Source organism: Panthera pardus, unplaced genomic scaffold, assembly GCF_024362965.1.
Source record: "Panthera pardus isolate Hobbes unplaced genomic scaffold, ASM2436296v1 HiC_scaffold_10, whole genome shotgun sequence".
Lineage (NCBI taxonomy): Eukaryota > Metazoa > Chordata > Mammalia > Carnivora > Felidae > Panthera > Panthera pardus.
The window spans coordinates 37400559-37416465 of NW_026526655.1; the positions used below are offsets into that span (position 1 = coordinate 37400559).

The window sequence follows — 15907 nt, forward strand, 5'->3', positions numbered from 1 at the left end:
GCTCCTGTCAAGTGGCCCTGTTCTGGCAGGTACCATATTACTGAGTGCCAGGAATGGCTCCTTCCCCTTTTCCTTTAGGTCTGCAAGTGATGACAGCTCTCTACTGTTGGTATACCTGTGGTGCTCACCGCCCATTGATGCTTTACTAACCCATACCCATACTTTTATAACCAAAGCCCTCATTTACTCATTTAGTCACTCCTTTGAGTGTGCTCTCTGCAGAGAACAAATAAGGTGGAGATGCTTACTATCAGATAGCTGTATCTGTAATTTCCAGCATTCTCTGTCTCTTCCAGACACCCAGGTTCAGATCACCAACACACTCTGCCTCCTACATCCAGAAGGTGAGCTCCCACATTCTGTCAGTCACCAAGTCTTGCCTAACCTGCCACTTTTATCCCTTTGCTTCCTTCTTTATCACAACACTCCTCATTTAAGCCTTCATTCTCACTCTCTGGGCCATCTTTCAAATTCTAATTATCCTTCCAGAGGCAGCTCAAATGTTGTTATCCTCCATTTTACTTTCCCTGCCTCACCCCATTCCCACCTCTACTCCTGCCAAAAAGTGTAGATCTCCTATTTTCTCCAAATGCGCCCCAAACTCCCTTGGAGACACTCAAAGATGGCTTTGAATCCCTCTTGGCTACTGACAGGTTCTGGTCCTTCCCACCTCACTCCTTCCAAATATCACTTCCAGAATCATTGTCCAAAAGCATAGCACTAGCTACTTCCCAGATTTGTTATTTTCTCCTTTGCCTGTTAGATGATGTAAAATTTTCTAACTCCAAGTTTGAGTCTTCTTATTTGCCTCAGCAGCCTCTTCCCCTATGGTTTCCCAATTCTCCCAGGTCCAGGTGTGGCTCACACTTCTCCAAACACACCCCACTTATTCCTCCTTCCTCAGATTTCTTTCTATTAGGAAAGTCTTCTGAATAAGCCATCTCCCTTGGTCAAAATCCCATCAGCCTCAAAACTCACTCGAGTGCCCCCCTCTTCCACTGGTGTCCTGATTTCCCTTCCTCTCCACCTCTCACTTCCAAATCCCAAGAACATTCTATTTTGTTAGTCTGTTTACAGAATGTCTTATTTTCTATATCAAGTTACAATTAACTGCTTACTTATATTATCTCTCACACTTCATTTCTCCAGTAAATTGTAATTCTAGTAGATCATTTACTCATTTACCTTTATATCCCCAGATACATCAATTCATTTATAGAATCACCTTTTCCCTATTTAACTCTGTGATCCTTATTTCTTCTACATATCAATTACCCACACATTTACACACAAGAAAGTATTTTATTTATTATTGATCACTTCTCAAACCTATAATTGTCTTTTTGAACTCTTATTTCTCTTTTTATCTCTAGTCTTTTTTTCTAGGCTTCTCCACTTTTCTGTAATCCAATATGTTCTGAATTCCCCTTCAAATAATCCTTTTAATAGGATTATACCTATAGAAAATACACTACTCAAGTATTAGAAAATACATTTTTAAACATTATTACTTATTTAAGGTAAAATAAACCAGGACCAAAACATTCAATAAACTCTATGATTCAAGTTATCTTAAAAATCCCCCAAATAAATATTTGTTCACCCCATAGTGTAAGAAGTTTGTATTTCCCATTGTCTAACAGATCATTTTGTAGTGAGATAGTCAAGTGTGATTTAATTTTCCACACAGAATATCTCAGTGAGATTCCTACAGGATAACCTGAAATCCTTTAGTAATAAAAGTCCTAACTATTACCCTGAAAATACTCATATCAATATTCCCATAACTTAATATCATTGCTCATATGGACTTTTCTCATAAGAGCTTTTGATCATTTTCTCTATGGTAACAGCTTCCATTGTATTTAGAAAAATAATTTTATTCTATTTTCTGCAGTCAACTTTCAGTTAGTAGTTGTAGGGAAAACAAATAAGATAGATGGCCAAAATATACCAATAATTCCAAATCAAATTTAAATCAACAACTTCAACCTCTCCCCCTGGCTTTATATCTAAGTTGTAAAGAAGGGAAAATGGTTGATTTGAGTTTAATCTCCTTCCTAGGTCTCTACAGATCCTGACAGAAATGAAATGTAAAATGCAAAAGCTAAGGAGAGAAGGTGAGAAGCATGTCCTCATAGAATCTCCTTGCTGGGTAGTCAGTGTACTTATTCAGCCAAAGGTAGGTTGACTCAGTTGATAGAATCTGGCAGCATCCTGAATTTACATGGAGGTCTCAGCCTCAGCTCCCAGTTGCCTCTGTCTGTTGTAGTAATACAAAGAGTTTTTCTTTGGTTCTGTCACATGAATATCGCCTCATGGATCTTATTTCCTTACCATGGCTTTGAATCTAAAAGAATAGAAGACTTATTCAGACAGAGATTAGCATTTCTTTAAGCATTAGATGTGTCCTAATCAGCAGTGTGTTTTCAGTTAAGACCAAAATCATTTATTTAAAATAAAAATTTTAGGGGCAACTGGGCAGCTCAGTTAGTTGAGCGTCCGACTTCAGCTCAGGTAATGGTCTCGCAGTTCGTGAGTTCGAGGCCCATGTTGAGCTCTGTGCTGACAGCTCAGGGCCTGGAGCCTGCTTCAGATTCTGTGTCTCACTCTCTCTTTGCCCCTCCCCCACTAGTGCTCTGTCTCTCTTTCTCTCTCAAAAATAAACATTAAGAAAGTAATAAATAATAAAATAAAATAAAACTTTTACCAAAGGGGGATAGTAATGCTTTTACTCAGGGATGGGCTAAAGTGTCCTACCTGTGTGAATAAACTGTGCTTCCAGCTCTTCTCAATAGGGAATTTAGGGGCACCTGGATAGTTCCATCATTTAAGCATCCAACACTTGATTTCGGCTCAGGTCATGATCCCACAGTTCATGAGTTCAAGCCCCACGTCAGGCTCTGAGCTGACAGTGTGGAGCCTGCCTGGGATTCTCTCTCATCCCCTCTCTCTGCCCCTCCCCCACTCACACTGTCCCTCTCTTTCTCTCTCTCTCTCTTTCAAAATAAATTTTTAAACAACTTTTAAAAATAGGGAATTTAATTGCCTGGGATCATTGCAGAGTCAATGTAACCACTGAATGGTACTAAAAAGATCAATTTTTGTCATATACTCATAAACCTTCCACAGATTCCAATTTTCTCCTGAGTATATTCAAATTCTTAGAACCACAGAACTTTATATTTACAAGTCACCTTCAGGACCATCTATCATGGAAAACACCATTTTATAAGAGAAAAAATTGAGCCTACATGGGCTTTCCTAAAACCAAACAGCTGGTCAGTGAAATAGTTTAGACTAGAACCGAGGCTCATGAGGAGCAGATCTAAGCTTATGAGTTGCTTTGTGATACTGATGTTATATTAAAGTGCAGAATTTCTACTGCAAGTACAAATTTGTGATAAACGTTAATAAAGTAAAATTCACCAAGTAAAGTATCATAAAAATACATGTTTCCCTGACTACTTCTCCTTCCACGTCTAATTTGCAGCAGGCATCAACTAACATAGATATTCTTCCTATCAAACCTAGAGAGAAATATACTCAGTGGCATCTACTGCTCTTTCAGGAAGGAGTTATCAAATTTGGAAAGTTAATCACTTAAGAATATGCCAATCTGCTCTAGACCTATTTTGTTCTCTCCTCTTAAGAAGACTGAGGGGCGTCTAGGTTCCTCAATCAGTTAAGCCTCTGACTCCATTTTGGCTCAGATCACGATGCCCCGGTTCGTGAGTTTGAGCCCTGCATCAGGCTCTGACCTGACAGTTTGGAGACTGCTTGGGATTTTTCCCTCTATCCCTCTCTCTCTGCACCTCCCCAGCTCAGGCTCTCTTACTCTAAAAAAGAAAGAAAGAAAGAAAGAAAGAAAGAAAGAAAGAAAGAAAGAAAGAAAGAAAGAAAGAAAGAAAGAAGGAAAGAAAGGGAAAGAAAGAAAAGAAAAAGAAAAAACTTGAAGACTTAAATTTTATCAAACTTGATACCTTTTAAAATCAAATATATATTTACATATATATTTGCCAACTAGAATGAACACAATTTCCTTCAATTTTTAATTTCTTTAAAAGTTTTAAATCCAATGGATTGTTAATAAATTGGCATCTGTTGATTTTAAGCAAAGTCAATCTCATTGAGACTGTTAATTTCGGTGAAACAGATACACATATAAGGCCAGAACATTTGCAAGCTTACTGGAAGTCCACTGCATTTGATGTATGCAACAAAGTATTCTCTGTCCTGGGATTAACTCTATATTACATTTTCAAGCCTCATTCATGATGATACAGGACAAGAGAACTCACACGGAGCAGGCCAAACATTTGTCTCCACATCCACGACAGTGATAAGATCTACTTCAGGGAGCTGCTGTCTGCATAGGGGGATCATTTTACCTTTTCTTTTCTCCAGATGTTCTATTTCCATAATATAGTTGTCAGCTATATCTTGAATAATCATTAGAAATGTTTGTTTTTATCTCACACTATGATTAAATTTTAAATTTTAGTTCATTCATAAAAAAATTGTCAGGTTACTAACCATTGTGAACCATCTCCAGAATTTCACTTGAGTCTTCAGAAATGCAAAGCACACTTTGAGGATGAATGCACAATATTTCACAGAGATCTAGCCTGTGACGTAGACAGCTTATTGATTCACCTCTGAGGTCCAGTGTCCTTGGAATGCTGGTACCAAGTGGAAATGTACCTTCAAGATGTTGACACTTCCCCCAATATGCAAAAAATGTATCAGAAGACATTGCTACACCCACAAGTAGAAGTTTCAATGCACTGAGCATATGATACCTTGTTTTTAAATAAGCAGCTCTATTTGAGCACCTACCAGCAGGCTCTTTTTTTTTTTTTTTTTTTTTTTTTGCATTCTATTAGTACACAATTAGCTTTTCGAAAAGCAAACCAATATAAAGTTCTACACAAATTTCACAATGAGAGAGTGATAGGAGAGTATCTGTGACTTACCTAATTTCAATTTAAATTGATTTCAATAAGTAAAACTATATTGAGAGACATACCACAACTTTTTCCTTTCCTGAGCCTCAATGTATCTTTGTAATAACACTGACAACCCATTATGTTTGGCTTAACTGATAACCTGGCAGCATATTGATTCCATTACAAGAGTAATTAAAGATAGCAATTAGTTCTTTTTGCTAGATTCCTGATCATGCTAACAAAACCAACTGCTCTCCAAATCATACCCCCGACTGACTTAGTAAAAGATTAAATAACCCTTGACCCACGTTCTCAAGATTGTTTTTGCTTTCTTTTATATCGTCAGAAAATCTGTTACTCTTATCATAGTAAAGTTTTAACTTTTATGTTAATGTTAAATAATTCAGCACAGAAGTCACCTTCAGAGAATACTTTGGGCCTATTTTTCAGTTGCAATCTCCTGTAAGTATTCCGCCTCTGAATGTTGTATTCAAAACACTAATTACCTAAAAGTTTTCACATTAATTTAAAACACTGAAAAAGCCCAAATATGTTAAGCAAATACTTCTTGATGATTCATGAAAAAGTAGACAGGTCAGAACATTAGAAAAGAAAAAATTCAGCTATCTGAAGAAAAAAATCATATAAAGGTTGGACAGCATTTTTCTTTTGAAATTAGTTGCAGATAGGGACTTCTCATTTGTATCTGCTACTTCTTACGAAGGTTCTATCATAACCTGAGAATGTACAAATAAGTTGCCCATGAGTAACAAGGGCCATAGATCCTTGAATTACCTCCCCAGTGCTCTGGAGTAGACCCTGTACAGAAAGGCTAGGGCTTCTTTAGAGAAGGGAGAGGTGAGTGAAAATAAAAACATTCTAGAGAGACAGGCATTTTTCAAAAAAAAATTCTTTGCAAATAAAATTCTGTGGGGCATGGAGTGGAAATGCGAGTGGGGTGTATTACAACTCACTGTGAAAAGTCCATCGTAGTACTTAAGTTCCTTAGACTCCATCCACTTCAGGGCATAAAACATCATCTGCTCCACTATGTAGACGTTGTATGTCTCTGTTCCTGCCCCCCTTTTCAAATTTTTTTAATGTTTATTTACTTTTGAGAGAGAGAGACAGAGTGTGAGTGGGGAGGGGCAGAGAGGGAGACACAGAATCCAAAGCAGGCTCCCAGCTGTCAGCACAGAGCTGACGCAGGGCCTGAACTCAAAAACCGTGAAATCATGACCTGAACTGAAGTCAGACACTAAACCCACTGAGCCACCCAGGCAGCCCACTGTTCCTGCCCTTGTAAGGCGTTAAGTCCTGCCTTCTCATCAGGATTTTTTATTTCTCAAGGATAGAAATTTTGATTCATACCATTTCTCCCCCTCAGCAACTTGCACAGTAACGTGTCTAAGACCTGTTTATTGAGTTGACTAATCAAAAGCTTAATGACTTATACAAAATGATATGTTGAAAGAGAAAGTGTTGTTTTTTGTTGTCAAAGAGTCAAAGACCCATCATGCTTTACAAATAGCTATTTGTGCTGATAACTGTCTCTGTTTATTCATCTCTGTATTGTACAAAATCTACTAAAGTTCTTTATAGTTGGTATGTACTGAATGTTATGAATAAATTCAATAAATGACTTTTTTCTTAATAAGGTCAATTTTGTGAGAAGTTAGGACAAAGGGCTGGACTTAGATTGATGGAGAGGGAACTAAGGCTAAGAAGGCATTCTAGGTGATATAGAAAGGAGATACAAAGGATGGAAAATAAAAAGGAGGTGGGAAATACATCAGCTTGACTGAAGGAGAGGGTTCAAACAGAAGGAAATGGGAAATGAGATTGGCAAAACAGCCAGCACTGGTGGGCAAAGATTTTGCAAGTCTAGTAAAAGCTCAAAAATAGAATTTGAAATGATTATTCCAATTGTTGAATTAGGGAAAGGTAGAGACTAAATGAGGGACTAGTCAACCTACTGAAAAATTCAGGTAGGAGAAGAAGAGAGTCTGGTAAGAACCTTGGCTAAGTCAATATAAGAAAATAGATACATGGGGCACCTGGGTGGCTCAGTGGGTTAAGCATCAGACTCTTGAATTTGGCTCAGGTCATGATCCCAAGCCCCACATCAGGCTCTACACTGAGCATGGAGCCTGCTTAAGATGTTCTCTCTCTCTCTCTCTCTCTCCCTCTCTCTCTCTTTCTCGTTCTCTCCCTCAAAAAAGAAAAAAAAGAAAATGGACACATGAGAAAAACATGAGGAAAAAAAGCAGTGGATCTCATTAATATTGAATTATAAATTAAAAGACCTTATTGGAGTTAACAGAGAGAAAGCATTCGAAATGATTTAGAGGAACTGAGGATGATTGGCAAGGTGGTATCTTTTGCAGTGGTCTGGAGATGGTAAATGAATACCTAGGAAATAAGAAGATGAACCAGTTTTTGACCTACGAAATTTTTGATGTTGGTTCTTTAGACACCCAAGAATGTTCTGTATTCAAATGTAGCAATGTGACTAGAGTAAAACATTAAGGTTGGGGCTAAAGATGGGTTTCAAAAATAATATGAAATCGACATGCATACAAATACTATTGTAGAGAGAAAAAAGTCATATCTATTAAAACAAACTAATTTTGACAGTGTCCTACTGAAATTATAAAGTATTTTCCAATGAAATTGCCCACTGTTGCAACTTCATGTTAAATGATAAAGAACATAAGAAGATCACCAGCCACAGACTCATAGGCCTGGGATGGACCTTACCACGTCACCTGCCCTAATTGTAAGCTGCTGGAACACAGCATCTGCTATACCTTCCAGAGCATTCAAACCAGTGGCTTGCACATGGGAGGAACTCAGTCAATGTTTATAAAATTAAGTATCTCCATGCTTGGCTCTAACACTGGGCAGCTCTTTAGGTAACCAATTCCATTTTTTAACAGCCCCAAGAATTAGACTATTCCTAACAACAACAACAACAACAACAACAACAACAACAAAACCTTACATCATTTTTATTTGTAAAACATAATTATATTGCATTAGCAACCTTAAAAGACTTGACAGTGACTCTATATTTCCTACTTCAGTGGATATTTTGTTTGTTTGTTTGTTTGTTTGTTTGTTTTCAAATAGAGAGAGAGAAAGAGAGCATGAGTGGGGGAGGAGCAGAGAGAGAGGGATCGAGAGAATCCCAAGCAGGCTGCACACTGTCAGTACAGAGCTCGACACAGGACTCAGTCTCCAAACAGTAAGGTCATGACCTGAGCCAAAATCAAGAGTTGGATGCTTAACCAACTGATCCACCCAGGAGCCCCAATTTTCTTAGAGAAAGGGAAAATCCACAGTGGGCAAGTGAAGCTTACTCTTTCAGAGACCTGGGCAAGAAAAATAAAAAAATAATTAATTAAAAAATCACAGTGCAATAAAGGGACAGGTCACTTAGAAGTGGTGCTCTGGCTTTCAATTATATCATGGGGACAATTTCTGAAAATCTGTCCTGGTGACCACAGGACCACTGAAATGGCAATGTAGCAAGCCTAATGCCAATAGCCCTCTACTGTGGATCTTTAGTCCAGGAAGGAGGCATCAATTCCACCTTCAGCTTTTAGAACCCATTCTACTTGCCTAAGTTATTGATTAATAATGTTCCCAGTTTGCTTTAGTGCTTTTCAGAAGCTGTCACATCCCACCTCTGGCTGGGACATGTATTTGCTATCAGGAAAATCACCTCTGCTTCAGCTGCCCCAAATATCAGACAGATGTTTATAGCTACATCCCTATTCAGAGTATTAAGGGATATTGTAAACAGCATTGTTCTTAGGAAAAATTGTAATTCTTTGAGCAAACTCACCCTCAGCTAACCCAGACTTGGGGAACACTCTGTCATTAAGATCTTTTCCTTTTCCCAGATAAAAATTTGTTGTAGGACAGGATCTGTTACGTTCACTCAAAGCCACAAATTACTGATAACCCACTGTATTATTATTCATAGCTATTTTTTTGCCATTTTAATTTTTTTAATGTTTATTTATTTTTGGGAGAGAGAGACAGAGTGCTAGCAGGGGAGGGGCAGAGAGAGAGGGAGACACAGAATCCAAAGCAGGTTCCAGGCTCTGAGCTGTCAGCACAGAGCCCGATGCGGGCTCAGACTTGTGAACCACAAGAGCATGACCTGAACCAAAGTCGGACACTCAACCGACTGAGCCACCCAGGTGCCCCCTTTTTTTGGCATTTTAAAAGAGAATAAAAAGTCTTAGCCCAAAGGAATTGATTATAATTTTGGAATTTCAAGTACCAGATAGAAAACCTATATTTTAAATAAGATACAGAATGGGAGGGAAGGTGTCTTCTGAAATTACGCCATGTAAACAAGCCTACTCTACTATGGATATATTTGATATTTGATTTCTTGATATCAACACAGATACTATAATAGAATTATAATTGCAATGTTAATACTAAAATGACTTTTAAGACTGAATCTTTAAGACCCTCAAGAAGAAATATTTCCAAATATTAAATTAGCCAGTGTTTGATAAGGAATAGAGCCATCTCAGGTCATTAGGGAAAAGCTAAATTTAGGGGGAAAAAATCTATGCAGAGGAACTCAGGGTTAATGTTTTCTAAAATATTTTCATTTTATTTCCCGTTGATAAATAGGATAGTTTGATAACACGCAGGTTGGCTTTCAGTAAATGGAGGTTACTTGTTGCCTGATTTGTTTCTTTTGATACTGAAATAAGCCAAATTTGTATCTGTTCAGAAATGACTTCAGGTCTTTTTTTATTGTAAATGTATTCTATGTTTTTTTTAGTAGTTACAACTTTTCCTCTTGGATAGCGTCTATATAATTCATTACCATTTTTGAGAAATCCAAATATTTAAGTGATTTGAGTCTAAGTTGAACATACAAGCTGTTCATTTTGGAATACGTGCCCCCCCCTACCACCACCACCACCACCCAGGATTTATCTTCAGCCTTAGTCATCCAACTTTTTTTTTATTAATAGTCTGTAAAGGATTTTTTTAGGCTTTATTTTTACAAAAAGTTTTAGGTTTATATAAAAACTGAGCTGAAACTACATAGAATTCCTATAAACGCCCTGAGCCCATCCTCATTTTCCTACTGTTAACATCTTTCTTTAATGTGGTACATTTATTATAGTTGATGAGCCAATATTGACACAGTTATTAAAGTCCATACTTAACATTAGAGTTAACTCTGTTATATGCTGTATTAATTTTGACAAATGTGTAATGATATATATCCACTATTATAGTATCACATAGAATAATTTCAGTGGGGGTGCCTGGGTGGCTCCGTTGGTGAAGCACCTGACTGTTGGTTTCAGTTCAGGTCATGATCTCACGGTTCATGAATTGGAGCCCCGCATTGAGCTCTGCACTGGCAATGCAGAGCCTGCTTGGGATTCTCCCTCTCTCTGCCCCTCCCCTACTCATGCTCTCTCACTCTTTCTCACAATAAATAAACTTAAAAAAAAAAAAAAAGAATAGTTTCAGTGTCCTAAAAATCCTCTGTGCTCTACCTATTCATCCCTCCCTCCCTCACCCCACCCTGTGGCCCATCTCCAGCCCCTTGATCTTTTTACAGTCTCTGTAGTTTTGTCTTTGTCTGTAGGGGTTTTTTAACTACAAGTATAAGACGGAGAACAGTTTGGTTACAGTGGTGTCATAGAGGTAAAACAAAGGAGATTTAAAGATTTACCATAAAACCCACCAATTATGGGATCAGAACTATACTGTTTCTACCAACAATAAATGCTTCTATTTGTTTTTTATTCAACTAACATTAATTGGCAATATAGTCCATGCCAGCACTGTTTTAGATGAGGGAGGTAACTGTAGGAAGCAACACACAGGGTCTGGGCCCTCATGGAGTATACATTCAAATTGAAGGGGAAAGGAGGGCAGAAATTCAACAAAAAGTCAAGCAAAATATTTTTCATTACTGCTAAGTAGGATGATGGAAATACAAAAGGTTATGTGACAGAGCAACAAGTGGGGACAGTTACCAGGGAAGACTTCTCTGAGGATATGACATTTGAACTAAAAATTAAGAGATAAGAAGCAACTATTCATGCAAGAGAAGATTCCAGGCAGAGGGAACCACAAATAAAATAACCCAGAGATGGAAACAAACTTGACCTGATTGAAGACAGAAAGAAACCCCATGTGGCTGGGGGGAGTGAACAGAAGAAAGACTGTGGGGGTGAGGCTGGGAGAGGCAGAGGAGGCTGGGAGAGGGGAGTGAGATAGGTATGCAAGGCCTGATCATAAATGACCCTATACACCACGATCATAAATGACACTATAGACCACAGTAAGGAGTTTCAATTGTATATTAATGGGAAGCCAATGTAGGATTTTAGGCAGGAAAGTGACATGATCAGATTTATGTGTTTTAAATGATCATTCTGGATCTGCAGAGTATCTTAGAAGACTTCTTTAAAATAAATATTAACACAAATATATCAAGAGCTTGAAGGTGCCAACCAATACAATGCAGATCCTAGAAAGTAAAAATGGTGTTTTCACATTCGAGGCTAATATCATCATTATTTATATCTGTTTCTACCCACTTCCTCCCTAAAAGAAATAACCCAGCAGAGCTGTCAAAAGAGTTTTCAATTACTTGCAAGGTCTTCTGAGTTTTGCCATTTGGCATAGGGATATTTACACTCAAAATTATTTCCATAAATCATTTCCATAGGGAACTATAAATGAATATATCATTGTAAGTATTTCTGTTTTCTACTCCAACTTTTACTTTAAGCTTTGGAAAACCATGCTAAGCCTGTAATTACAAATTGCATTTTAAAAATACAAATGAGAAAAGGTTGATGTTCAGATTTAGCTCCCACAGATAAAACTGAAAAAACAAAACAGCATCGGACACTTGGAGATGTGAAATGGAAACTGGCCAACCACAGTCCAGGTGCTTTTGTAAGCTGCCTTTTCCAAGCCCAGCTCCAGGGGAATAGGCTCCCCTCCCAGGGAATGATTTTTCTTTCTTAGTTTCACAGAGAATTGGAGGAATAAGTGATTTCCACTGTCTGTCTCTATGGCAACTAGTACCCTAATTTCACCTCTTAAATGGCAATTATACCTATTCACTGAATAGCTTTCAGTCCCTGCTTTTATGATGAAAAAACTGATTTCATGAAAAATGAGATATAGGTAATAGGTGAACTTTTCCCCCAGCAGTCATGGAATACAGTTTATAAGAGGTATGATAATTCAGAAGGAGAATGCATTCTATGGGGTTTTTTCTTTTTCAGTTATAGGATGTGTATCCCAAATGTTTTTCCTCTACTCATTTTTTAATGATAAAATATTATTCAATTATGAAAATTAGTTGGGTTCCTTGTAAAGAGTTTGGCAAATAGAGAATAAAAATTAGAAAAGCATAAATAAGAAAATAAAGTTCACTCTCTTTATTTAAAAATACTTACTATGAATATTTTGCTGACATTGTAGATATGTATACATGTAAATACAATATAAATCCTATAGTGTATATTTTTATAACCAGACTTTTTCACAAAATATGTTATGAGAAGTTTTCCATACCTTTAAATATTCTTCTAATGCATGATTTTAGTGTGTTCAAGAGCGTACATCTTGGTTTACTATATTTCATTTAACTATAGTTCTATGTTGACATTATTAAACATAAATGTTTACGCATATCATTATTGCTTTAGAATAAATCCCAGGATGGGGCGCCTGGGTGGCTCAGTCGGTTAAGCGGCCGACTTCGGCTCAGGTCGTGTTCTCACAGTCTGTGAGTTCGAGCCCCGCGTCGGGCTCTGTGCTGACAGCTCAGAGCCTGGAGCCTGCTTCAGATTCTGTGTCTCCCTCTCTCTCTGGCCCTGACTTGTTCATGCTCTGTCTCTCTCTGTCTCAAAAATAAATAAACATTTAAAAAAAAATTAGAATAAATCCCAGGAAAGAAATACATAAATAAAATGAGGTAAACATTTTCAATACTATTGCTAAATTTTTCTCCCAAAAGATTATATCAATTTGCTTTCCCAGTAGAGGTAGATGGGTGAGAGTATCCATTATCTTAAATTCTCTATCAGAGGTATGATATTTTTTAGTGCCAATGAGAGGGACTATCTCACTACATTTCTTTAATATCTTTAACCTAAAACTCATTTTAAGGTTAAATATGGTTTTAGGTTTTCATTGTCTTTTTTTTTTTTAGGAGGAAGAGATACATGAACTGCCTGTTCATCTCTGAAGTAAAGAATATTTATGGGACACCTGGGTGGCTCGGTCACGTGGACTCTTGATTTTGGCTCAGGTCATGATCTCATGGTTTGTGGGGATACCTGCGTCGGGATCTGTGCTGACAGAGCCTGTTTGGAATTCTCTCTCTCCCTCTCTCTCTTTCTCTCTCACTTTCTCTCTCTGCCTCTGCCCCTCCCTCACTTGCTCATGTGTGTGTTTGTGTGTGTGTGCACGTGTGCGTGTGCACACACACACACACACACACACTCTCTCACTCTCTCAAAATAAACATTAAAAAGGGACTATTTTTATTCCCTAATAACTCTCCTCCCTCTATTTCTTAGTATCAGAAGAGATAACTTTTAGTTGAGCATATAGCCCCTTGACATAGATACTTCTCATCCTCCTCTTCAGCTAAGTGTGTCTGTTTTAACTCTAGCTCATGAAATATAAGCAGAAATGATCTATGCTATTTCAGAGAAATGTCCTTAAAGGCAGAAGATATACTTTCTTTTCCTCTTCATCATTTCTGATGACTGGAATGCAGATTTTATGGCTGGAGCTTCAGCAGCCATTTTGGACCAGAAGAATAATGGTCACACTGCAGGGATGGTAGAGCAGAAAGGTAGAGGGAGCCTAAGTTCCTAAGAACTTTATAGAAGTTTCATCCTGGAAGGCTGGGTCCAGATTTTTATTTGAAGGAGTACAACTGTATTTTTTTTAATGTTTATTTATTTATTTTTGAGAGAGGGGCAGGAGGTAGAGAGAGAAAGACAGAGAATCCCGAGGAGGCCCCACACTGTCAGCACAGAGCCTGATGCAGGGCTCAAACTCATGAGCCATGAGATTACGAGCAAAAAATCAAGAGTCGAATGTTTAACCAACTGAGCCACCCAGGCACCCCTAAAACTTTGTATTTTTAAGCCATTATTGTGTTGCACTGTTTGTTTTATCAAGCTGAAATTAAACCTAATTGACATAAGATTTTTCCCCATTTTTTTCTCACTGATTTTTAAGGATAGTTTACACTTTATCTGGTATATACGTTACAAATTTTTCCAATTTTTCATTTGCTCCTTAGTTTTTTATGGAATTAGGAGATGCAAAAATATAACTATCCTTACATTTAATTGCTACATAAACTCCATTATATAGTCAGAAAAAAATCATTTAATAGTATCATCTTAGAAATATAAATTCCAGAGAAATATTTTGTCTCAAACATCATACAGCAGTGAGAAGCATAAATTCATTTCCTACAGGTATACAATTAAATGGTTATGTTGCAGGCTAACATCATTTAGATGGTCAAAAATTGTGCTTTTGAAGACTTTATCAATAATTCATTCCTTGCTAAAGCAGAGAATTTCTATTTGTAATCTGTGGAGCTCTGGGTTCAAAGCACTGCCTCAGAGGTCTTCACTGGGACCTAGGGGAAGCTGAGTGGGTGTGCTCTGTCTGCCACCTGCAATGTTATTTATTCATCAGAGTTACACAAAGGAGCCCCTGCCAGATGATTCCCCCCCACACACACACATTCAGGTAAGAAATATAGAGTCACAATTTCCTACCAGATCATAGGCAGCCAACATTTTTTTCTGCACATCTGGAATTGCCCCCAGAGGCTCCAGATAAGGAAAGTTGTCTTTCATCACAAGAGAGACTGAGGGAGTATTGTCACTGGTGATGAGCCGAGAGGACAAGGTCAACAGACACTGCTTCAGACTGGCAATCGGAGGAAGTCCACACAACTCCTTAATAGACACTATGGCATTCTGTGGGGAAGAAAACATGGAATTATACTTCTGACCACATGACACATCACCCCCAGCACTTCTAGGTTTACACTAAAGTATATTCATTAAAAGTATACCCTTTAATGCATGCATGTTTGGAGGAAACTGGATTATAATCAACCAAAAATGTAATGTGCAGAGATGACACACAGAGCTAATCCATGATTACACCTCATCTTTCTCAATTTTTAGCAACTGCCACATTATGCCATAAAGTAAAGCAGACTGTGAACCAAGGCTACACAGTGCTTTTCACAGCAGAGCACTGGAATATTCACACAAATCAGCATTGGCTGGTTGTGAATATCTTACTTGATTTGTATCATGATGATCATAAAAATAAGTCCATGATTGTACGTTGGAGTGCATCTTCTGTGAGCTTTTCCCCTCAAGGTAGCAGGCTGCAATTACTCACCATCCTCCATTCGACTAACCATCAATGGTATTTCTTTGTCGTCGCATCAGAAATGCACCTGACAGGTGCACATACTGAAACAAATTTCATGTATAGCTACATTTGTCCATGATACAGGCTTTTAAAATTCATTTGAAATAGGAATTATGCCTACTTTGTGTTTTATTAACAGGAAGCAGTACCTAATCTATTCTATGTCGAACGAATTTAGTGACAATGATAGTATTTCATTTTTCTACTGATTAGGCTCCAAACAATTCTTAACCCAAAAGACTATGTGTTGGGATGATATAAATTATCAATGCTATCTGAAAAAACTTTATGTATAACCAACTCTGCTTAACATGCATTTTAAACACATAATATGTGGAAAGGATATATTTTTAAGAATTGCATAGAGGGGCACCTTGGTATCTCAGTCGGTTAAGCATCCGACTTCGGCTCAGGTCATGATCTCGCCATCCGTGAGTTCCAGCCCCACGTCGGGCTCT

General features: G+C 37.7%; 1 protein-coding gene across 3 annotated transcripts in view; it reads right to left on the bottom strand.

Annotated features, from left to right (window-relative positions):
• Positions 1 to 15907, bottom strand: part of PLCL1 (phospholipase C like 1 (inactive)) — a 332470-nt gene that overhangs the window by 58147 nt on the left and 258416 nt on the right. For all 3 annotated transcript variants that reach the window (XM_019428364.2, XM_053906572.1, XM_053906574.1), the window contains one exon: positions 14777 to 14980. In XM_019428364.2, the coding sequence (XP_019283909.1) occupies positions 14777 to 14980 (204 nt within the window). The remainder of the gene's footprint in view (positions 1 to 14776; positions 14981 to 15907) is intronic.